The 24,533-nt window shown below is 42.8% G+C and overlaps 2 protein-coding genes across 8 annotated transcripts in view; one reads left to right on the plus strand and one right to left on the minus strand.

The window, feature by feature from the left end:
- The window catches only part of rtn3 (reticulon 3), a 33,354-nt gene extending 24,383 nt beyond the window's left edge, over window positions 1–8,971 (plus strand). For all 3 annotated transcript variants that reach the window (XM_076724541.1, XM_076724543.1, XM_076724542.1), the window contains 5 exons: window positions 634–772; window positions 3,234–3,303; window positions 4,233–4,279; window positions 5,308–5,366; window positions 5,476–8,971. In XM_076724541.1, the coding sequence (XP_076580656.1) occupies window positions 634–772; window positions 3,234–3,303; window positions 4,233–4,279; window positions 5,308–5,366; window positions 5,476–5,524 (364 nt within the window). In that variant the 3' untranslated portion in view covers window positions 5,525–8,971. The remainder of the gene's footprint in view (window positions 1–633; window positions 773–3,233; window positions 3,304–4,232; window positions 4,280–5,307; window positions 5,367–5,475) is intronic.
- Window positions 8,972–12,467: 3,496 nt separating this feature from the next.
- Window positions 12,468–23,670, minus strand: zfta (zinc finger translocation associated). Of its 5 annotated transcripts, none has more exons than XM_076724546.1 (5): window positions 23,181–23,670; window positions 21,355–21,858; window positions 18,823–19,179; window positions 17,300–17,755; window positions 12,468–16,393 (listed from the first exon to the last, which is right to left on the minus strand). In XM_076724546.1, the coding sequence occupies exons 1-5, from the start codon at window positions 23,302–23,304 to the stop codon at window positions 15,900–15,902; spliced, it is 1,935 nt and encodes a 644-aa protein (XP_076580661.1). In that variant the 5' UTR covers window positions 23,305–23,670; the 3' UTR covers window positions 12,468–15,899. The 5 variants fall into 5 exon arrangements, with proteins under 5 accessions (XP_076580661.1, XP_076580664.1, XP_076580662.1 ...); XM_076724549.1 differs by having other exon boundaries at window positions 13,763–16,390; XM_076724547.1 differs by having other exon boundaries at window positions 15,767–16,393; window positions 18,823–19,182; window positions 21,355–21,855; window positions 23,181–23,434.
- Between the last annotated feature and the right edge of the window lie 863 nt (window positions 23,671–24,533).

Below are 24,533 nucleotides of genomic sequence, written 5' to 3' on the forward strand. Positions count from 1 at the left end.
GAATCTTTCTGAATACAGCGCCTGGACTTGAATGGCTTACATGATAAATTCAGTGTGTTGTACGCTTCCACAGCACCAATTCCATCAGTACACAGTCATCTCGTACTCTGTGCTATGTGACTTTGACTTTCTCTTTTTAGCCGAAGTGCTGCGCGTATTTCAAGTTCACAAGCAGGATTTGTGCCCTTTGAGCTGCTGACAAGATTTGAAAGAGAATCATTCAGTAACTTAACAGCGATTGGAAAGATGGCAAAGCTGAAGTATTTCCCAAATCACGACATGTATTTGTTGAGCAATCAAAGAAAGAAGTTTCTTCAGTTGTCAGTTTGGAAACAACACACAGCCGCTTCAGTTTCAACACAAGAGTACGGTCTGAAAAGTGAGTTTGGAAAGGAAGAAATCTCTGGACTTGCCCAATCGTTGACCATCGGTCTTGATCAACAACCCCGTTAACCTCGCAGAGATCATTATGGTCAGTTTGTGCTACGTGTTTTGAAGATGCCTCCTGTTAGTTTACTCAAAGCCTTTCACCTCAGGCTGCTTCTGCTCGTGTGTTTTCCTGCAGCACTTCTAGCTCGGACACTAAGCCTCATTTTGTGCTCACTTTCCTCTGTTCCTCCTCCCTCTCTGCAGAGCGCTGATAGATAAGGATGTCAGCATCCCCCCAGAGACTTTCCGCAAGCACGTGGACGCCAGTCTGACCTACATCAACCGAGCCCTGAAGCAGATGAGCCGCCTCTTCCTGGTCGAGGACCTTGTGGACTCCCTGAAGGTGAGCAGCTCCAGCCCTCCGTCGCTGTCCACTGTCATCCTGAGCTTCATTTAGTCGGATTATAATGGGAAGAAGACTCCTGGGTGCAGCCTGTGCACAGCCCTGATCAGACATTAGTAACTCATCACTGGGGGGAAATTAGTCAAATTATAGCCAGAATCGGATCTCCAGCAGTGAAGTCAACCCCAGTAGTTCTGATTATATTGTTGAATGATGATTATCTGGACAGTAGAACCCAAATAGGCAGCTCGCAACACAGCAACAGAAGGAAATCAGGTCACACCATTTGTCCAGCTGTCATGAAACACATCTGGTTCAGTGTGATGTACAAAGGTGGGTCAATAATTAAGCAGTCAGCTGGGAAGACTTCCTGTTTCAATTAAAACGATGTTCGAGTAAGAAAGGAGGTTTGACATTAGAGCTAAATTTTACTTTTCAAGAGTGTTCGGTCATATTGAAAGTGAAAAAAAACATCTGTAAGGTTACAGGATGAAGCAAAAAGGAGCAAGACGAGAAAACAGTGTGTGCTAATTCAGTTAGAGCAGCAGTTTGTGGTTTGGTTATTCTAGGTCACAGTGGGCGTGGACTATGATGTAATAACAGAGTTCAGGTTGAGCTGACAGCAGTACAGTATGCACATGCCATATGTACGTGGAGTCACTGGTTGGTGTCGTCGTTCCTCCTGTCCGTACTGGCCGTGAGGAGATGCCTTCACAGCATGACAGCATGACAGGAAAGATGCAGATCAGCACCTGAGCTGCACCCATCAGGTGGAGCAGTTTTATGCATGTGTTTAACTGCTTACACATGAAAAATATAGTTCTCATATACTGTTGAATATTAACAAAGACATTCACACATATACGGAAGCACAGTAACCTACACATACTGAGAAGTCCATGAATTTAAAGTGAAACAAGCTGGTGCTGGAGAAAAAACCCAAGATTAACAAGATTACACTTTGCCCATCCCTGTGAGATTTCTGCGTTATCAGTGTTTTCATACAGTGTTTTGGTTTTTTTTTAAGTACTAGGGAGATCCTAAGTCATTATGGGAAACGCAAACAAGACAATAAACAAATAAAACCATCACAACGTGTGCTGTGACGCACACTGAGGGGTTAAGGGCGCTCGACGGCATTTTGAGCTAAAGGGCAGGTGATTCAACACTGGCATCTGAACTTCGATTTGATGTTTACATAAACATGAAGGAAAATCAATAATGGTATCAGCGCCGTGGTCTATTGTCTGTCCTGCAGCGGCTTACTTCTATGGCCGACCAGACAGCACACGAAAATGAGGACAGTCCCGCTGTGGCCTTTTTAATGACGTGTATCCAAAACATCCCAGTTTCTAAAGTACAGTGGAAAAGCAAAGGAAGGACCTCATATCACAGGCTCGAGTAGGGCGGAGGTACATGTCACGGTATTAGAACTGTTCTGGAAATTCAATGGAGAAATTGTTTAAAATAACCCTACTTCATCACATTTGATTATTTCTTTCACCCTCTTTCAAAATGGAAGCTTTAAGGTTCTAAGTGAGAACAGCAGAGATGTTATAGAGGTGCATTATCATGTGGTAACAATGATGCCCAGATCACATGATCCTGCAAGGCAGCTGGATTGCTGCCCGCCCTGAATATGTAGCAGAGACACTAAAGCCATTTTCTCATATGAACTCTGGACAATGTCCACAGAATCAGGTGTGGACACTGTCCAGAGATTCACTCATGTAGCACATTTGTCTGTCTGTCAGTGGAAATACTCTGGTTGGTTTATGGAGGGGTGGCAAACAGAGAAGATTAAGAAGCAGCGACACTGTGATGTCATCAACATGTCCGCTTGCTCACTGTGTAGCAGGGCAGCAGTGCAGACACTGACTGACAGAGACATACGTCTTAAGGGATGTCCTCCGCAGTGGAAACGGTGTTGCCAAATCTCTACTGGTGGACACATCATACCGCCCAGCCCTGCTCTCAAGGCTCTTAAAGGTTCAGAAACTTCAGTCCCAGTCGATCCTTTAAAGGCCCTTCACACCCACACAGGTGTTTTGGCTTAATCTGTATGATTACATTTTTGTCTATGTGCAGACAAGGGTAGACGTGTAGCTTGTCCCTCCCTAACAGGTGCAACGAAATGAGCAGGAGAAACAGGGAGCAAGCTGAGGTTGTCCACACCTGCACAGTCCTGAGAGCACAACTGATCAGCCTGATGCTAAAAGTGTTTATAAACAGGATTTTGGTGCCCTCCTCCTGCCTCACTGCAAAATCCAAGGTTATGATTAATGAATGAATATGCCTAACATATATGTATAAGCTTGTCTAAGGGCATTATGACTTGAGAGTTGTCCGTGTGTCCAGGGATCAGGTAGACTGTGAACTCGGTGTAGGTGAATGTCGGACGTTGTCATGGAAATGCTTCACCTCTGCCTCGCCCTGTGGGCTTCTTTGTTGTTCTCTCCAGCTGGCTGTGGTCATGTGGCTGTTCACCTACGTTGGAGCTGTCTTCAATGGAATCACCATTCTCATCCTGGGTGAGCACCATGGAGGCCAAGAGCCACACCTCATTCACATTCACCATGTTTCAGAAAAAAGTGCCTGTTTCTGTTTTTACCCCTCACATTCTCAATAATTTACATTTCTGAATTTAACCTTTAACAAAAAACCCCTCTCAGTCACACATTAAGAGACAGTTTTATGAATTTTTAGACATTCTTTCAGCCCTCCACAGTTCCCTGTGCTGCTTTTTTCCTGTAAACTCCTATAAACGACACTCAGAAGGCCACCATGCTCCTTTAGTCTGGTGGTCCAAGTGAAGTACAGTGGGCTATAAGTAGCCTCTGAGTGTATGAGGAGTCGGACAGACAGCTAACCACACTGTGCTGTCCCATGATGGATGGACTCATTAGGACACCACCCACTAATGCTTCCTCCTCTGAGGTCCAATACTTTGACTTCATCTGAAGGCTTTGCTCCGTCTCTGTCCATTGCTCAAAAGGTGGAGCAGCTCAAAGACTGTCTTTAAAGAATAACATCATATCTTAAAGGTACAGATAATACAATGATCATAATAAATATGATGTCAGTACTCAGTGCAAATCATTTAATGATTTATGTCTTCATGAAGAGTATTTTATTTGTCCTCCAAAGCACTCACCACTCGCTCAGACAGGAGCAAAAGGAAGTCACTGTCATATGATACGAGGGGTCCTGCTGTCCAGACGGGGCTGCCACAGTATTTAGCTGATGTACCTTTTTAAAGATGGTGGTAAAACGACACCCGGCACAGAACTCAGCAGAGCGAATGAACTGTGCTGCATGTGCTTTCACAGTCAGAGTCCGTCCACTTGGCCCAGCTGTGGGTCATCTACATGAAGCCTGCCATGTTTATTGAAGTTTTCTGAATGTAATGTACCTGAAATGTTAAGTCAGCATGTTGTTTGTGTCTGTCTGTGTTCTCCAGCTGACATCCTCCTCTTCGCTGTGCCTCCGGTCTACGAGAAGAACAAGGTGAGAGAGGGACCCTCGGTCCGGGTCACGATGAACGCATCTGATGACTGACTCAGTCTCAGTCTCCCTCAGAGCAGTGATGAGAACATACCCGTCAGCAGTGAGCTCACTGGATGACTGCAGTCTTCATCAGACACTGAAGGCTGTCTGTGTCCCTCTTGTTGCTGTCCACTGTCCAGCTGCTGAGAATGTGACATCACTCCACTGTTGGGTCAAATGAGGGAGAACGTCATCATCGTGTTGATGCACATGATGTGAAATGAGAGTCACTGGGGTTATATTCACCAAGGCTTCCTGAAACTTGAAACTTTTGGTTTTGTTTTGTTTCTTACTGCTAACAGTTTCTGGTTCAAACAAACACGAGGTTTCTCCTGGCAAAGCAGCCTGGACACCACTCCAGTTAGCTCTTGAGTTAGTTCCCTCTGGGGGATCCGAAGCATTCTCAGGCCAAACAGGGTAGAAAACCCCTCCAGCGTGCTCTGGGTCTGCCTCCACAGGGACGTCCCCATGTGCCTGAACCACCTCAACTCAGCGTGATAAAGGAATGTTTTCACTGCTAGCTCTTCGCACATTCTTGAGCTCCTCGTCCTGTTAACAAAGCTCAGGCTCCATCGTACCCTCACTCATGAACAACATCCTGAGATACTTCAAACTCGCAACTCAAATGACCCAAAGGGGCCATTTTCATTGAGAGCACCATGACCCAAGGTGCTGACTCTCTTTCTTTAAACTCTGCTGCAGACCACCGCGGTGCATGCTCGAGCTCACATGGTGATAGAACCAACAGACTTTGTATCATCAGCAAAAAAAAAAATAGCAGAGATTTGCTTTGAGGTCACCAAACTCTCTGCTCCTCTTCCCATGACTTTCTTCAGAAAATGCTCACGCAGCACTTCAGTGTAACAGGGACCAAGTGGCTCATGGCTGCAGCCCCGAGCTCTCACTCGCTCTCAGGAATGATAATAGGATTTCACAGTGATGAGAACGAATTGTTTTTCCAGGCTGATGCTCACCTTCTCTCTTTCCAGACCCAGATTGATCAGTACATCGACCTGGCACGCACTCAGATAAACACCACAATGGCCAAGTAAGTGAACGTAGTCATCCATACTGAGTGTGTTCTACGTCATCATCTTTCATTCGCCAGTCCAGTTCACAGTTCCCAGATTAATAGCTGCTTGTCTTCTCTCTCTCAGGTTGCAAGAGAAACTTCCCGGAGCTGTGAAGCGCAGCAAAACCGAATGATCAACTCTCCAATTAGAAACCCTCATGTCACCATCATCCTCATCTCCATCACCATCTTCAGTCCCCCTTCCCCTTCTCCTCCCCCTCTCCAGATAAGCCCTGCCCCCAGTCTAACTCCTCATCCCTACTCCATCAGCACCCTACTACACTGAACCTTGCTAGGTAGAAAATCTCTGAGCTACTCGATATTCAATGTAAAACTACTGCGCAGCTTAACTTGCAAGCGTTAAAAAGAACTGTGCCTGTGCAGACAGGAAGCACGTCGCTAGTGAGGAAGTGAAGTAACACCGCGGCGGACCCCGACTGTCTGTGGGCATGCCACAGGGGAATGGAGGCAGGGTCGAGTGAACTAGACTGAATCTATGACCTGGTTTTCGTCGTGTACAGTGAGCGGGGGGGGGGGGTGGATGATGGCTGTTATGTCACAAAAAAGCAAATGTCTGTACTTTAAACCTCACATTTCTTTGAAGGTAAACAGATGATTTAAGCTGGAAAAATTAAAGGAGAGGAAAAAAAATCTGTTAAAAAAAAAAGTAAAACCAACCTTTTGGGTGTTTTTGTGGCTAGTCTGATCCTGGTCTCTTTCTCTGCAGCTGTTGTATGGATAGATATGAGTTCATTTTTAGAAGCTGGTAATGGGTTTGCTGTTACTGATTGGCCTGTTATCGAGTTTGTTACCATTCACCTTACAGGCACTTCTGTATGTACGTTTCTGCAATGCACTGAACTTTTATTTTCTATAGCCACGAGCAGGTTGAAATAAAAGGATTGGAACACTGAACCAGCTGTGATAATTTGGTCTAGTTCACCCTCTTTTGATCAGATGCATTTTTTGAAAAGTTTTCTGTATGTATATACACCTTAAGACAAGTACAGGCTCTCTCTGCTGTATGGAACACGTTAGCCTCGCTTTTTATATCAAAAGAAAGTTCCCTCACTTCCAGCAGTCCTAACTTCTTTTGTTGCACCTATTCAAGCCACAAAGTGTTGAGGTCTCACATTCACTTGTAAATTTTTGATTAATCTCATCATTACCTATTACTATTATTGATATTAATCATAGGATGGCTGCTTTGACTTGACAACAGCATTGTAAGAGTTTTATGTTAAGTGTCATTGAGCTTCATGGTTTTAAAGTGGAGGTCCGTCCGAGGCCTCCTCAGAAATAATTCCTGATTGTTTGAGTTGAGAGATACACTAGGATGTGTTCTCACACCCTGAAATCCACAAATGGCTTCCCAGCTAACCGTTGGTGTTTTAATGAGATCGACTGCTGAACTGTCTGAGGTGTGCCACCAGAACACATCCAGACCTTTACAGTGCTCCATCATCATTTGGCATAAAGTCCACTGAGTAGTTTGTTCCAGAGCTTTGAAAACAGAGATTCAATAGAGAACTCTGGAAAAAAAAAGTTCAGTTTTTTTCACTTTTTCACACCCAATTAAATCACAATGAATTGATACGAAAGCTTATTAATTTATTAATTTAGCATTTAAGTGATTCTTTAGTCAGTCTTGTGGCACATCTCAGACTGTGCAAACCTCAGCGGTGACCTGAGAGGCCTTTGTGAGATTAGAGGTGTAACAAAGCGAGGGGCTTCAGATTTGAATAAAGAGTGTAGCTGTGAAATAAGGACACAGTTTGGAGAGTGGTTTTTGTCGAGCTCCGTTTGTCACTTCGTTCTTTCTTTGACTGCCATGAAGCGCATGTCATAGTGTAAGCTGGAAACAGATCCTCACCCTTTATATAGGCTGTATCATATTCTTTACCCTGACTTTTTGTTTAATATGATTATTACTCGTGATTGTTTCAGTGGTGTTTTTTGAACTCCGTGAAAAACCATAGTCATACGTTAGCACTACTGCTGCATCTCCACATTGTTTTAAGGGATGAATATGTAGAATGGAATGAAATGACGAGTGTGTTAGTGTTGCTGTCCATTTCATTGTGCCCCAAAAGTAAGTTTGCACGGAATAAATGTCCCCTGAATACTGAATTGCCAACAGTGGAGGATCATCCTGTCATTGATTCTCAATGCAGTAACTACCCAAACAACAACTACTACTACTCCTCGTCCTCAGATATCTGCCTGTGTTGCTGAATGTTTTCTCTGGTGGAACATTCCTCCCCCTGCATGCCCTCCACTGTGTTTGTCTCACTGTGATTGCCTCACAGATGTAGCCCCTCGTGCATGGTGTCTCATTCAGACTAAGGGTGTTAAAGACAAAATATACCACATTTCTGTTGGGGGTGCTAGCTCTTAGCCCCACCCCTCACCTGGCCCAAATGTTTGGCACTCAAGTTGATGACTGACAGAGTGACGGGGGATCAGGTCTGAACACACACTCTGATGTTACTATACTTCCCGTTTGTCATGTTCTGCATCCTGGTCATTGTATTTATTTGAATGTGGAGAAGTTGCATATTGTAGCTTTAAAAGGCTAAGTTGTCGTTTGCATCTAAATGCTTATTTTCACTCAAACTACTGGAACGCATTTGTATATTAGATGTTTGATTTACATCAATTCAGTTGATTTCAAGGGTCAGTTCAACCAAATTAGAAGAAAACCCTTATTGGACAGGGTTTTGAGAACTCTACCTCCAGGCCAATGTCACGGGGATGGATGGGGTGTCGCGTGTGCTCGTCACACCACTGAGCAACTACATTTTCAAAAAAATCAGCAGCAGCATCATTTCAGTAGAATGCGGTGTCAAGTGAAGCTGATCAGTGAGCAGCACGGACTGGAAGTAGAAGTCTGAGACACTGAATTCAATGTGAAAATAAGGGTCCTCTGAATGCAATGAAGCAAATCTCTGCATGCCAGATGCCCCCGGAGGTAGAGACGTCGTTTTGGATTTGAGTTGAACTGAGACTGTCGTGTTCACCCAGCTACCTTCAAGCTGAACCCGTCAGACTGACCTCACCTCAGACGTGTTGTGCTGTAAAAGTTAAATAGCTTTCCATATGCACAGTACCGTAAAATGGGACTTTAGTTCAGGACAGGCCATGCCGCCTGTGTCAGTGTGCTACCAAGGCTAAATAGATGACTTCTTCTCAGAATCATAGTGGGCTTATTTCTTTAGAGTGTAATATATAATAAGAGGAAAACTCAATACATTTATCCCGTTCCCTCACAGCATGTTGCTTTTCTCCTTTTCCTGTTTGTCCCTGTGTTCTCATCCGTATGGGAGTGTGTGGCAGGAGTGTGTTTGACTTTTTTTTTTTTTGTCTCTGGTGAGTCTCGTTTTGCTTTTGACTCTTTGCTGGGTTCTAGACGTTGTTCACTAACATCAGCTCTGTTTTGTATTAGCTATGACTTTGGTTCCGATTTTTGAAGCTTTGGGAAAGATGTTGCAGGAAAAAAAAAAAAAAGAAAACTGAAAAAAAAAAGTATGTGGTCTCTGTACTGATGTCAAAGTGAAATTAATAAAAACACGTCAAAGGACTGTGGTGGATCTGCTCTGTTCTCTCTGGGTAAAGGCCACTTGAGGGCCTTGAGGGAAAAACAACAAATATTTCCCAGCATGCCTACAGTGTGGGAGGATGGAGGATTAAAAATACATCCCGATGAGATATCTAAAGTAAGAAGATTTGACTTGAGAGGCTGCTATTTGTCGAGGTGTTTGGGTGGAGAGAGGATTATAGTTCATAATTTTAGACCAGGAAAGCATATTAAAACCATTAAGTGTTGATAGTCACATGCAGACTCGACATCCCATTTAAAGCCTATGTGGTGTTACATAATCAAAGCGTCGTAGTCATACATGCTGAATGAAGTGTCACAAAGTTAGCTGCTGTGTTAGAGACGAACATACATCAGGATAGCAGAGTGGTGGTCTGATCATGAGCAGCTTCATTTGATTTTTGGGGATTTGATCCGAGCCTGGATTTCACAGAACACCTGTGCTGCAGGTGCTCTGAACAACCACATTCTTCGCCAAAATCTCTCTTTAAGAAATGAAACTATAGAAATTACATTAAATTTCATGTAAAATGTTTGAACACATTGAGTTCAGTGTTGAATCTTAATAATAAAATTTCCCCATAATTTAACAAACTGACTCAAACCAGACTAAAAATGTTTTGTTTCAATCTTTAAATTGGGTTTGATTTTTAAGTGTACTGGCTTAATGTTATTATATAATCTACTTTATAGCATATAGATATTTTTCTCTTCATTGTGAAAAGAAATTGTGATAATTACAGCAATAGATTTTAATTATTTCATGATGATGAATTCACCATATAGCCAAAAGCATATGGACACATGAACATTCCAGCTTTATTCTTTCTTTATTCTTTACAGGAACCCGATTAGCTTCAACAGAGTGGTGGCTAGTCTTCCTGATAGTCCTCATTGACACAACAACAAAAACTGCAGATTAAATCACATTGTATCAACAAGAGCAAAAATGCAGTTTAAACCAGGCATAAAGATCAGAAAACATATGAAATAACTCCATATATAAAGCAACCTGCAGCGGTAACCCATGACAGAAAGAAAAATAAAAATTATCAAAAACACACAGCTCTAAAGAATAAATAGAGAAGAGGTACCAAAATGTCTATAATACCAATATTTTTGACATTATTGCTGTTATTAGGAAGCATGTTCCAGACTGACGAACCTTTGTACAGAACTGTTCTCGTCATGTCATTCGTACAAGGACGAGGCTCATCGGCTGACCTGCACTCACTTGTCATGTCCTGTAACCATGACAAAAACACAAGTCTGGTGTGTTATTCCATATGACAGCTTGCATGAAGGACAGAAGACTTTGATTCAGCCTCCACAGTTAGCAAGAATAGATGTTTATGCATCTCATGCAGACGTCCATTAAGTCTCAATGTCCTTTCCTGTCCTGGAGACAGACCAAGACAGTCAGTTATTTATCACCCAGTAATTTGGTTTTAGTGACCTGCTCAACTGATCTATAGACAAGGTGATCACAGCGGTGTGAGAGAGAACATTCCACCTACCAAATACATAACATTCAGTTTTGGCGATGCTCAGCTCTAATTTGTTCATTTTCACCCGTTCAGTAAGGGTATACAGCTGGACATAGAGATTCTCTTTCAGCTCCACTAAAGTTGGTGAGGCACAAAACAAAGATGAGTCATCAACATACACAACTACATCAACTTTTTTTTTATTTTTGACAGTATATGGTAAATAAATTATAACAACTGAAAGTGAAACTGAAGTGGCCCCAAGCAACTCCCCTGAGGAACGCCAAATGATATTTTCTTACTGTCAGAAAAGCTGCCATTGAAGAACACTCGCTGAGTGCCGTTGCAGTGATGACTCTTCATCCATGCAACAGCTAAAGGTGAAATACCAGAACGTTTGAGCTTGGCAATTAGAAAACTGGCCATAACATGCTGCAGTAAAATCCAAGAGCACAGCCCTGACTGTCATCCATGTGTTAACCATCCATCAGTCATGTGTACTAACGCAGTGCTCATGGAGTGTGTCTATAAGCATGCTGTGCTGATGTAAGAGGTCCATTTTTATTCAACTAATTTAGGATCTGATTGAAGATTATCTTCTCAAGTATCTTACTCAGCACAGAGAGTTTATTAATACGTCTACAGTTAAAGCCACTGAGACCTGCTTTTCCATCTTTGAGTAAAGGTATGAGCTCTGGAAAGGTTCCACTGAGTAAACATCTATTACAGATAAGACATATTGGTTTGGAAGGCAGCCTAGCCACAATTCTATCCAGGTTATCTTTACCAGGAGATGTTTCAAAGAGATAGCAACATGTCCTCCACTTTGCCCTGCGAACCATATTAAATGCAAAACTACGTTTAGTCACTCGTAATGCTGTTAACAGTGTTGCAAGTTAACCTCATCCAATTGCCTGCAAGATCTCAAATTGTCCATCTTGTTGCTAAAATAACTGGCAACATCATATGACCACATATTTTTGGGAGCTGCCTGCAAATTTTCTGTTTGAAATATTTTCTTTTCGATGCAATTTTATTTGGTGGCCTTGTTTCTCAACTTGTAGTACAGGTTTCTATCTATAAGACAATACAATAAAGTACAGGTTGAAGAATTAGCATCATAGAAATTTGAGTAGGTTCAGCTTGTAATATAATGGACAATTTTTAGAAAACCAATAAATATTCAAGTCACCCAGAAGTACAAATTTCATTCGTCACTGTATCAGAGTTTTGCATATTCTGTCCAAATAGTTCACATTAGAGCTGGGGGGCCTGTAACAACAATAAACCAGAATGGGCTTGTTGTATAGAAGGTGCATCTTTAGCCATATTAGTTCAATGTCCACATCTCTTCTATAAAGCTTAGATCCAGTGACAGCCACCTCAGAGTCAACAGAAATGTCGTCAAGGTGTGTTTCTGAAACAAGATTCTGGAGATCTCATGAACCTTATTCCTGAGGTTAAATACATTTAAGTGAGCAAACGTCATCGTAAAGGTGTAGTTTTGTTATTTGGACACAAATCGAACAAAAACTTTAGTTTGACTGATTCATTGCCTTGATTACTTGTTCACCCAGGTGTTGTCACTTACACCACTTCTGCAGTTTGTTGTCCTGAGCAGTGGGTTTTTTCTACTCTCTCTCAAAAAGCCAGTTAAGATCACTGGTTTCTGACTCTTGTTTTCAAAGAAAGCAATGATCTTTTGCTTGTAGGAGTCCAGGTCTGGCTTGGTGAGCTCTCCACCGTCTGCCACCACAGCCCTGTAGGAACAGGGACAACCAGATTCATGCAGGAATTTTGCTCCAGGTCAGTCTCTCTGCCCTCCAATTGGGCTCTCAAGTGTACCAGTTCGACATTGTATGGAAGTTCAATATGTCAATTCTAACCTAACCTAACTCTTTTCTGATTGTAGCATAAAGATTCCCCTTTGTTGCACGTAAGGAGCTTATCCTAAATCAGGTATCCCAAATAAATGGTGATGGCAGACAGGCTGACGGTGCTGAGTATTTATTCAAAGATCATTGAGGAGAGAATGCATATATCACAATTTGGCCATGTACAGATGAAAGGTGAGCGGACAAGGTGAGAGTGAAGAAACATCAGGAGCCAAAGCAGATCTCTCCCCACACCATCATACACATACACAGTATAAACACACACATACACACACACAAGCAAATGCATCATATCTCATTTCTAATGTTTTAGCATTCATTTCACTGGAACTTACTTCATTAAATAATTAAGTGCTATGTCAGAACTCTTCTAGAGTGATGAGGGGGGCTATTCTTAGCCATAGTGAACCAATGAAACGGGAATATGACACTGCTTCTCTGCTGTCACAGCGCAGCAGGGACACTTTCTCGGACACACTTGTCCTTCACTATTACATTAGTTTGTATCAAACACTTCAACTGAGCAAACTGTCAATGTGCAACAGAGTAACAGGGACACTGTCGGGGTGGAGAGTGGAGAGTCCATGGGTAAAATCACAATATGTGCATGTTTGAGTTTTAACAACAGTCCAATATATACTTTGTGGAATTACAACTTTATCTCGAAATATTACAGCTTTTTTTCTGTACTCCATTTCTGTACTCAGACTTTATTCTCAAACATTCTGCACTTGTTCACATATTATGACATTCTGACTTTATTCTAATGTGATTTTTTTCTTAAAAGATAATGACTTTTTCTCCTATTTTCTCCAAAAATGACTTTATTTTAAATCAAAACAGACTTTCATAAAAAAAAAAAATCCAGATTTTCTTTTTTTATATATATATATTATGGCTTTTTTCCCCCTTAATTCTCCCAACATTATACGAATAGTTTGACTTTATTCTCAGAATCTGCTTTTTGTTTTAACAGTGGCCCTGTTACTCTGTCGTACTTATAGCATCACCAATACAACCAAAGCTGACACGTGTACCCAGTATGTTCAAATGTCAACAGCCGATGTGTTCCTAAAAGATCACTGATGAATATTTTGTTGATGAAAACAGAATCCCTGAGTTACATTTTCCAGGTGAAAAATTGACATTTTATGTCCGACTTTTCTCTCTCAGACAGCTGTAAGATACTCTTCAAATTCTTTTGCTGCATACGCTTTGCTGGAGCAAACTTTTCAAAGCAAAAGTCTAACAAGCTATTCTCCAGCTATTAAAACAACAACGTCACTGTCGAAATCTTCATGAAGTAGAAAAACTGGACACAATTACAAACGCATTTTGTAGAAACCAGGGTGCATAAAAGTGCTTGTATAAAGGAAAAATAATTCTTTTTTTCATATATTTACATATTCTTTGTTGTACAGTTGTAGCTAAAATGAGTTGTAGATAATGAAAAGGATGCAGGCCGGTGGAGCAATAATGCAAACTGACAGAGAGATAACATATCTCATTATAATGGATGAGAGAGAGGAGCGTGTCCTTCTCCTCCACTGTAAACAAGGAATTAAATAGACTAGAGAAATCTGAACTCACGGACTGCACACTGGCATTCATTGTCTTCAGCAATAACATCAAACATAGTCTCATTCAATTGGCTGTACAGAAGGAAAGCTAGGGTCTAGTACATTTTTGGGGACAAAGTGCTGTGTTGTCTTCAGACACATTATCGTAAAACTAATTCACCTCGGCCTCACCGAAGACTCTGTTTCTAACTTCCTGAGAGCGTAAGACTCTGGCCCCACACACAAACAGCCCTGAGAGCCCCCCTGGACCCGAAGGTTAACAGGTACACCGCACACACCATGACCACAAAAAACAAATGTCCAGACACTCACGGAGGAGTTTGAATGTCTAAAGCCCCATTTCTTTATCAGTGGCTGGTCAGACCACAAAGTGCGAACACAAAATTCATCTGTGTGTCTTTGCAAAATGGATAGTGCTAAAAGCCTGCGTAGTGATGTACTTGTGACCTTTTGCAAGGCTAGTTTTAGCTTAACAGTAACATGCTAGCCCGCCACAATAGCCTACCAAGCGAGCTGGACCTGCTAACTGCCAATTAGCAAGCTAGCTAACTGGACAATAAGTTTACAGTCTATTTAAATGACATTGGTTCCACTGACTCACTGTCATCATGTCTCTGTTGATGGACCTTTCATGCTCCAGAGGATTCTATAAATCTGAACACAGCTGATGATGTTCCCCTCTGCTTTGAACTCTACAGCTCTCTCACAGATCAGCAATGTCATGATAGTTCTCCATGACACAGTTAAACATGCAGATTTACAAGGTCTCGGCAAGCGATCAATCAGTGGTCAAGTTGCTACTAATTGTGGGGCAAGTTGGCAAGCTAGCATGCTATGAACATGCTAGTACTAGCCAGCCACAATAGCTCTCAAATGTCACTGTCCAAATGCTCATTTGATCTGGCCCTAATAAAAAAATCTAAGTGTATGTAATGTATATGCACTCATTGGGGTAGTAACTCAGTAACACAGATGTGCAGATAAGGCTTTAGCTTGTTTCACGTGAGTGGCTGGACTTCCATTTTTTAGGCCATGACTTTTTTAGGTCTGACATTTCCTTTGTGGCAGTTGCAGCCTGCCACTCATGCCCCCACAGTGCTCTCAGATCATGATTTAAAGGGAAATTCCAGTATTTGTACACCTGAGTGTAAGAGCCATATTCTCTATTGTGTTCTTTTCTGTGTGTGTTATCTGTGGTATTCACCCCCATTGCCCAGTGGGTGGTATGTGGAGTATGGGAATGGTCAAATAGGTGGTGCACTTATCACTCTCAGGTGTGTTGGAAGCCGGTAGAGGCAAACAGTTTTCTGATCGTCATCTGTGTTAGCATTGTCATCATAATAATGTTTGTTTTCATAAGTTATTATGGATATAAGTGCACAATCACGGTCTGCGAACGGGTCTTTGATGTATAAATAAATATACTTTAAGTATGGCTGTACGCACGTTTGGACAGTGAATTATTCACTTTACATGCGACAAAAGGAGACGCGTCAATCAAGGCAAGTATCGGTCTATCAGCCCCTCAGTAGCCTGTAGGTTTCTTGTTTTGCCAGTCAAGTCACTACACTGAGTCTTACTGCCAGCTGCGATAGTGTGGTTGGTATTGGTTTTACCATGTTAAAATGAGTACTGAGTACTCATGTAATAATGTAGTAATGATTTCTGAGTACTCGTGGATCGGAGCATCAACTTGTTGACAGGAATGGCAGCTGGCGTGATCATCACAATGGTCTCTAGTTCAAATTTTTTTGTCCATTATGATTACTGGTCATGATATGAGAAATCTGTCCTCTGGCAAGAACAAAGTCAGTCAGGATAAAGGGCAGGGATGAATAAGAATAAAATAAGACCCTGTTTGACAAATACTTGAATTTCCCTTTAAGAAAGAAGGTGGAGGGCTGTTTTTGAACAGGGGCCATGTGAGGAGCAACGGACGGAAGCCCTTTTTAAGTGCCAAAGTGTGCTGGAGTGGGAGCCAGCTCGGTGTGTCCGTGGTCCTGGGAGGAGAAGCAGTCATCAGAGTGGATGAAATGCAGGGCGGTCTGGTTGTAGCTCAGCAGGGTCTGCTGCTTCTCCTCTGGGCTGTAGTCCAGAGAGTGGGGGTGTACCTGCTGGATGTGCCTCTTGATGGTGCTGACCTTCAGCGTGGCCAGAGTGGCTCCACAAACCATGCAGATGAGCCCGTGTCTGCGGCAGTCGTAATCCATCAGGTACTCCATCCGCCAGCGCACCTGGTAGTTCCTCCTCTGGTCCTTCCCGGGGTAATGGCTGTGACGAGAGGGCGTGGCTGCAGCATTACTGTCCCTCGCTTTACCCTTACCTCCGCTCACACCCTCTTCCTTCTTCACCATTTTACTGGGTGTCCTGACATCAGGGGAGGCATCCTCATTCGTCTCTCCTGTGGTGTTTAGGACAACAGCTCCGCTCAGGTTGTTTTCTTCTAAAAGAAATAAGTGCATCAGAGGGAGGGTGGTGCTGTACTTTAACGACATGAAACCACCTTTCTTTGATTTTTTTATTTATTTCCTTTGCTGACAACTACAACCAAACAGCTGACATCACGAGCTGCTATGTCATTCTTGTATCTTAAAGCTGATCAAAGATTAGTATGTAAGGAAATATGTTTTGTCAGTTTAAATCCCTAAGTGAGACTTCAAAACAGAACAACATATTATCCTCATTAGGACACACAATGGATTCATCCTATTTGCTCAAATCAAATTATACTGTCAGATACGCACACTAGCTGAAAAATGTCAAGGAACTGTGCATTTTTTGGATAAATCTGCTTTGAGTTTCATTTCTTAACAACTATACACAACACACTTCTTTCTGATTTGAATTTTTGATGACTTCTAGCTCTTCTTAATATCGAGTCTGAATGCACTTATGAAGTGGAAATGTAAGTTTTAAATGTGATACAAATGTACAGGAAGTAGTGAATTTTGCTTAAACTTATCTCTATAAACAGATATCTGCACATGAATGCAGAATCTGTGGGTGAGGGACAAGATTTCAGCACCAGTAGAAAAAAAAAGGCAAAGTACTGGAAATAATTTGTGGCAACAGTGTTTTTGTTAGAAGAGAAAGTGAGAGCAGCAAGATGGTGTTGTTGTGCTGATGAAAATAGTGCTGTGGAAACTGACATTTTACTGAATTTATCATCACAAGAAATAACCATGTTGAGTTGGTATTAAGAGCAGTATTACAGGGATAAAATATGCTAAGGAATAATGGTCTGTTTCTAATATGAGCCTGTAGTATGTGCAGGTGCCATTAATGAACACGACTATTTGAGAATCTACAGATTTACAGTAGTAAGTAACAGCATTTAAAAGCATCTCACCATCTTGACTTTGTGTGCCTTCGCTAGGATAATCTTTGGTCCAGGCAGCAGCCATGGCTTCCCTTTCTTGTCGGCTCAGTGTTGTGGTCTCGGGGTGACATTCCTGGATGTGGCGGCGGAAGCTGCTGACCTTGGATTCATGCAGGACCTGAGAACACACCATGCAGAACGTGCCCCGGCCCTGAGGCCCGTAGGCCACCAGGTAGTCGAGGCGGAGCCGCCATGGGTCACCCCCGCGCAGCCGCCTCTTCCTGGGCTGGCGGAGGGGCTGGGGTCCCTGTTGTGGAGCTCCAACACCTCCATCCTCACCGATAAGACAAATGTCCTGAGTTAAAGTGCCATCACCTTCTGGGTATAAGTCAGTGTTGACCTGGATGGCCTCCACATTCTCAGCAAAGAGGTCCACCCTGCTGTCTTTGGTGTTGGGCTCTGATTTGATTGAGGTTTCTGGCTCTTCTGTCAGGGGGCAGAGAATCATACAAATAAGATTAAAAAGACATACAAAGATTTCTTCTTTGGCATTCAACAAATTACAAGAAGTTCTGGCACTGTCCCTGCAATTTCTATGAACTGTTGTTCAATGACAAAACCAAATAATCATTATTAATGATTCGTGGTAGAGCAACGAATGGGTTGACAGATATCTCTTTGAGATAATCAGCATCAGCTGATGTCTGCGCTCATGAGGCTGATGAGTCAGGCTGACGAGGTCCATGTCTGCAGACATTTTTTATCTTCAAACATTCCTCTGTGTTCAAGTGAATAATTCATTCCTGTTAAATAAATTGGCACTGACACCAAAAACAAAGAGATGCTGCTCACTGCTACTGTGTGCGCTAACATTGTTCATTCCTTTTTTTGTTGTTTTTGTGTTTGTTCTCTCTCTGAAACAAGCTGCTGTTAAGTGCCCTAAAACTTGATTTTTCATACGGTTTAAATTTCTGTTTTTGATCAGCTTTAGTGGAAATAGGTTCACTGCAGACAAAGTGCAGATATACTGAGGCAAACAGAGAAAATACAGACAATAATATTAGTGTTAAAGAAATGTTCAAATAATTTTAGCCATTGTAACATTTTTTTTTTTTTTTTTTTATTAAATGGCACTTTATCAGTGGCAAAGAAACAACATGATCCAGCCTTATCTCTGGACCACTGGGGATGATATTGTCTAAGGAACAGACGTGGACTGTGGACGGGAGGCAGCGTTGGAAGATTCAAGAGGGTGACCGGACATCCAGGCTGCTCGGCTCACCCTGTTACCATGGCAACGCTGATCCTAATAAGCAGTGATAAAAGGGGTTGGTGGGTGGGGGACGGGTGGATTTGTGCCAGTGACGTCAGTACACTTCAGATGTCAGACTGATAAGATGAATTTATTGAACTACAGTAACACTAAACTACATGTTATCTAGTTCTATAGATCCACTCATCAACACTGATTAAAATCTGTTCAGTGTTTTCTTTAATACCAACCACACATTCAGATTCTGAGTGCATGTACTGTTGTGCCTTTCTATTCTCACCGTGAGTCTGAGCCCAAGCCTGCAGGATGCAGTGCTTCTCCTCTGAACTGTAGACCAGGGAGTTGGGGTGGGTGTCCAACACGTGGCTCTTGATGTGGTCCAGGTGAAGCGAAGGCAGCTCTCCTCCACACACCATGCACAGCAGCCGGCCCGCGTCCGCCTCATACTCCATCAGGAACTCCTGTCGGAACCAGGCGTGCAGCGAGTCGTTCAGGTAGCGTTCTAGGGTTCGGGTTGAGGGCCCAGGGAGGTTCTCCTCCTCCTCTTCAGGCTGGGGGCCTTCACCTTCCTCAGAGTGGGGAGACAGACTAGGAGGTTGTTGTTGCTGCTCCTGGGGTGTCACAGGGTACGGGGGTTCTGCTGTATGGCAGAGTTTGAAGTTACTGGAGTTCACTGACTTTACATCTCTTCGCTACGCTTCATCAGAATCTGAATCAGAATCAGTATGTGTGCACATACGAGGTTCAAACATGCAGTTTAAACATTTCACTTAATGTTTAAACCGCCACTGTGGTCACTAAGTGTGGCTGCTGTTAAGCAAATGTTACATAGGATCCAATGTTTAGGATTTAGTGGCATCTAGTGGTGAGGTTGCATATTGCAAAAAATGTGAAAACCCCAAAAGGCACTGTCTAAAGCCAGTGTTTGGTCTGTCCATTCTGGGCTACTGTAGAAATATGGTGGTGCAAAATGCTGGACTCTGTGGAGGAGGACCTGCTTGCTCTGTAGATATAAAGGGCTGATTCTAAAGTTATTTTTAGGTTATCATACACTAATGAAAACATGACTGAATGTTTTGTTATAGCTCTGCCAATTTATTTGTTTACTTTTTTATGTACTACTTATTTTCTAGTAATCTCTTCATTATTTATTTATGCATTCATTTAATGTGGAATGTTTGTATGCATAGAAATGCTCTTTGTATATAGCAGCTGGATGATGTCTGACTGTTTGTTGGTACATTTCAACGGCAATGACAAAGAACAAGCTATCATGTGTGATATTTCATTAATCCCAGCAGGAAAATCCCTCCTCTGCATCTTAACTGTTCAGGATGTGGTCAAACTGACTCCAGTTCTGAAGCTCTTGTTCAATGCTACTGACATGAGAGGTGGGAGGGAAGCAAAAGGCCTGGAGGAGACCCATGTAAATCCACAGAGAACATGCAAAACATAACGAGCAACTAGGCTATGAAACAACTTTGTTCTCATATCCAACCCACAACCTCATCTCTGCAAACACAGCGTACCACTAAGCCATTAGAACACCTCTTATTTCACTTCCCTACTTATGAGTTCTTTGCAGCAGTTCAGGTTTCAGTCCTGCATTAGGTGAAAAATGCAGGATCATGGATTCCTGTGGAATAGTAAAAAACATTTTTACTCTAACCATCACAGTGTTGGATGGTTAGAACTGTTGCTGGAGCCAGAATAACCACCACAGCCACCACTAAATATTGGTCCTGAAAGCTTCATGGCTTCAGTGTAAGGCGTGTACAGTTAACACACAATACTCCAGTGTGGTTATACTGCTACACAGTCTGATGTGCTGCAACTACCTGAGGCCTTCACCTCGTCTGTCTACAGCTCAGAAAGGTTCACGAGGTTGAAGGTGCCCTGTTTTGCACTATATCTGAAATTCTGTACTCTCAGTCCATGGAATAACATGACACCATCAGCAAGAATGTGTATTTCATTGCTCATGTTAGTGTGTGTCCTTGTTTGTGTGGTCATGGTACAAACAAAAAGGGGACCTACTCCTAAAAGTATTGCTAGTTAGCTTTACTAATGGTCAAAAATCCTTACCTTCAGCTTCCTGGCCAATTGAATGGAAAGTAAATGCCAGAAAAAAATGTCTGGCTACTTCCAGTTAACATTTTGGGAAATTCATTTATTCGCTTCTGTGAGATTAGAACACCTGTATCCATCTCATGTCTTTGTATAGAGCTGGAGGCTGGACATAGTTAGCCTAGCTTAGCATAAAGTACAGAGTACACAGACTGCACCAGTGGTAAAGTCTTTGTTCTTGGGTGAACTCTACCTTTAATTAATGAGAAGTGACTCAGTAGAGTCAGAGCTCCTGCCTCCCTAATTATTTACTTTTGTTTTGCATTTTGATTTCCAACAAAAGAACCCGGCCAGTGTTATCTTAGAACCAAGCTGGAAATATCCCCAAAAGCACATGAATGCAGCTTAATAATTACTTATTTTTGACTTTCTATTTTTTTGTCATTTCAAAAGCTACTGTATTTGATTTGCCTTCTATGTTGTCGTAACCTGATTAATCTGTATTATTACATTCAAAATTTTAAACATGCATTTATTCTGTGAATTTTCTGTCATTGTAAATATATAAGACAAACTACCTCAGACCAGGCATGTCCAGGCACAGTCCCTCCCTTTCCAATCTCCAACACATCATCAGTAAATCATTACATCATCCTGTCCTCCACACGCCACCAGGCCAAGACATTAACTCACACTGCCACCAAGTGTGAGATTTAGAAAACTCCAAGCAAAGAGTCCTACCCACCAGCAGCATGTTGTTGCTCCTCTTCTTCCTGAGGTGAAGGTCCAGCAGCAGAGCTGTATGACCTGTGACCTCCCCCCAGACTCAAGTGGCTCTCCCACCCTGAGCGGATGACCTCCTTGTCGGCAGCGCTCCACAGCAAGGAGTCGGGGTGCTTCTGTCGGATGTGCCTCTTGATGGTGCTGAGCTTCAGGGTGGCCAGAGAACTGCCGCACACCATGCAGATCATCCCGTGCCGCTGGGGGTCAAAGTCCATCAGGTACTCACTGCGCCAGTACTCGTGATAGTAGCGGCGGTGGTCGCGGCCTGGGATCCGGCTCAGGCCCGGACGTGAGGCCCTCTGGACCCTGGGTTTACGTCCGGAGGGCCCAGGGGCCGGGGAGAGGAGGAGTGGGTGGTCTGGGCCCTCTGTGATGCTCCAGTAGCTGGTACCTGGAGACCTGACAGGTGTGACCATGCCAGCCTCTGATTCCTCCTCACCGTGGCCATTGGCAAGACTGTCCTCTTCTGGCGGGAACAACAGAGAAAACAGATCAGTCCTGGCGTGCTGTCTGCTTAGAAATGTTTCTGCTGACTAAGAATCTTTAAGACATACAGTATGTAAATACCTCATGCTACTTTTTCTCTGCTGACACCAACTTCAAAACTTAGGCTCACTGTGTTGGTCAATATGGAGTACAAATCTGATAGCAGTACTCGCTGTAAGCAAACATTCCTGCTTTGCTACTGTGTGTAAGCATGCTCATTCTCAAACATTTTTTTTTGGGCTTGTTGTTCTTCAAGGTTTACACATTTGTTTGTTCAAACCTGTAATAACAGCTTTGTAGAAACTTTATCTATTGTGATCTACTGGCTGATCCACTTCAGTTTTTTACACTGATTAACAGTTTAAGAAATTAGACAGCCCGGCCAATAAATTGTCAAATTGTACATTACTGGTATATTATTAACGATGTGTATGTAGGCCAATAAATGACAAGAAACTGCAGTACAGGAATGCCAAAGATATGTTTGAGTGTCACCATTACATAGATTGTACTGTTGAAGAAGTGTCCTTTTGAGTACATATTTAACAAATCTAAATATCTATCTATCTATATCTATATATATATACACACTGCTGCACTATAAACACTCACATGATAACTTTGGTATTAACCTCAATAATCTGCATTGGTCAGGCTCTAATATGTATGTATGGAGTGCTGCTTATGATGCAGGTTGTGCATAGCTGTCTCTTACTTTGAATTGCCTGTTTCAGTGACGGATTACATCATGACATCACATCAGAGAAAGTGGCACACAAAGTATGCAAGAAACATGTTACATACGCCATGTATGATATAAATACATATATACAAATAAAGATGTTCTCAAAACGTAATCTTTTAAGCTGTCATCGTTTGGCCCGTGGTGACTGACAGCTGGAGCTCCCTGATTTCACCACTATCTCTCCCTATGAAACTTAGCATGTTTCTGTACTGTTCAGCTGGTGATTCTGAGGCCTACGTGCAGGGAATCTCACGGTACTGACATGAACTGCCTCATTTATTCCAATAACCCATATTATTATTGTTTATTCCCCGTGCGAGGCGGCCTGTGCCGCCGCTGTCCGCTGGGTGGCAGCTGCGTGTCTGGGTCCGCCTGCCTGCGTGCTGTTGAGCCTTTGTTTATAGGAGCCACAGAGACGGAGGTGCCATGCTGCTCCATGGTATTGTCCCTGACACGGATTAACTGGCTGCCTGACAATGGCCGTGGCTCTGACAGCCACGCAGACCCACACTGCGGTGGGAAACACCAAGAATAATAACACTAGTTTTTTTCTTTACCTCCCAAGTCACTCTCCTCTTGCGTCGCTTCCTCCTCCCCGCTTATTATTAATGAGAGCAGCTCAGCCTGCTCGGCACACCGGAGGTCCACAGGCTCGCTTTGCCCCGTCTCTTTCTCTTCCATCACTGGCCTGGCTGCTGCTTTAGTAGTGCCTACTGTCCCTCCTTCCTTCACTGTATCGTGGCGTTGAAGCGGGACATGTCACTCTGACAACATGTTCCAACAGTAACATGTCCACACCGCTCGGCACCGTTCGACACGCATCTGGCAGGCGCTCTATCACGAGCCCATGGCAGAGGAGCCCGTGCTCTACGATGTCCCCCCACGCGCCCCGCACGGGAGCCAAGTTAACTTTTCATAGAATCACACAATCATGGATTCCGCTGGCGAATCCAGCCGCTCCTCCGCGCTGCTCTGTGGAGAAGCGCCTCAGTGCAGGCCTCCAGAAATGTATTTTAAGGCTCTTGCTTGTCTTCAGGGTGGGGAGCCGGACTAGGGGCCCCTGGGGCTCCTTAAGGGGCTCCTGGGTAAATTTAAAGAGACAGTAGCAGCGTCGACAATGCACACCCACCCCGGGGGGCGGGGGGCAAACGGAGAAGCGGGCTCTAATGCTGATAAGCTGCGAAATACTAATGCTGTTTTTCTAAAATATCATGCCATGATAGAGCTGCTTTGGTTTATGATCCCATATAATTTTTAATAAAATCCTGTGTTAAGTGTTGTTTATAACAAGCCAATTGTGGTGCAATATCGATAATAACCTACGTTATTATTCATAAGGTGAAACTAAACAGTCATATTCATTATTGAGTGATCTGACCGTGATATACTTAATATATCAGTTAATAGTTTAGTCCAGCTGACATATTCAAATTGTTTGTTTTGTCTCACTGATGGCCCCCAAATTAGCTATCATAAAAAACAACAAATATACACTTGCAAGAGGCTGGAACAGTGAAAACTTTTGGCACTTTTCTTTAAAAATGACTTCAATGATTAATCAATTATTCAAGTCAATTTTCTGACTGATGATACATTCTCTGACCTAGTCTAATTTGTTCTAACATAATTCTATTTAAATTAAAAATGTCTTATCTCGTTGGGTTGATATAGATTCTTTGATAATAGTTTCAGCTCTAAGTTATTGTTATTTTGCTGGACCCCTCTTGAAACAGATTAAGGTTTTATATTAAAATTTTTGATTTAGTTAGTTGTGCTAGCAGGAGCCTACTACTACCACAACCACAGGGGTTATTTTTTTTCCCATCACCCTTGCCTATTAATGATACACATTTGATCACTGCATATTATTCACAGCACAGGGCAGCCCTGCCCCTGCTGCTTTGGCACAA

The sequence above is a fragment of the Chaetodon auriga genome, chromosome 24 (genome assembly GCF_051107435.1).
Source record: "Chaetodon auriga isolate fChaAug3 chromosome 24, fChaAug3.hap1, whole genome shotgun sequence".
Classification (NCBI taxonomy): Eukaryota; Metazoa; Chordata; class Actinopteri; order Chaetodontiformes; family Chaetodontidae; genus Chaetodon; species Chaetodon auriga.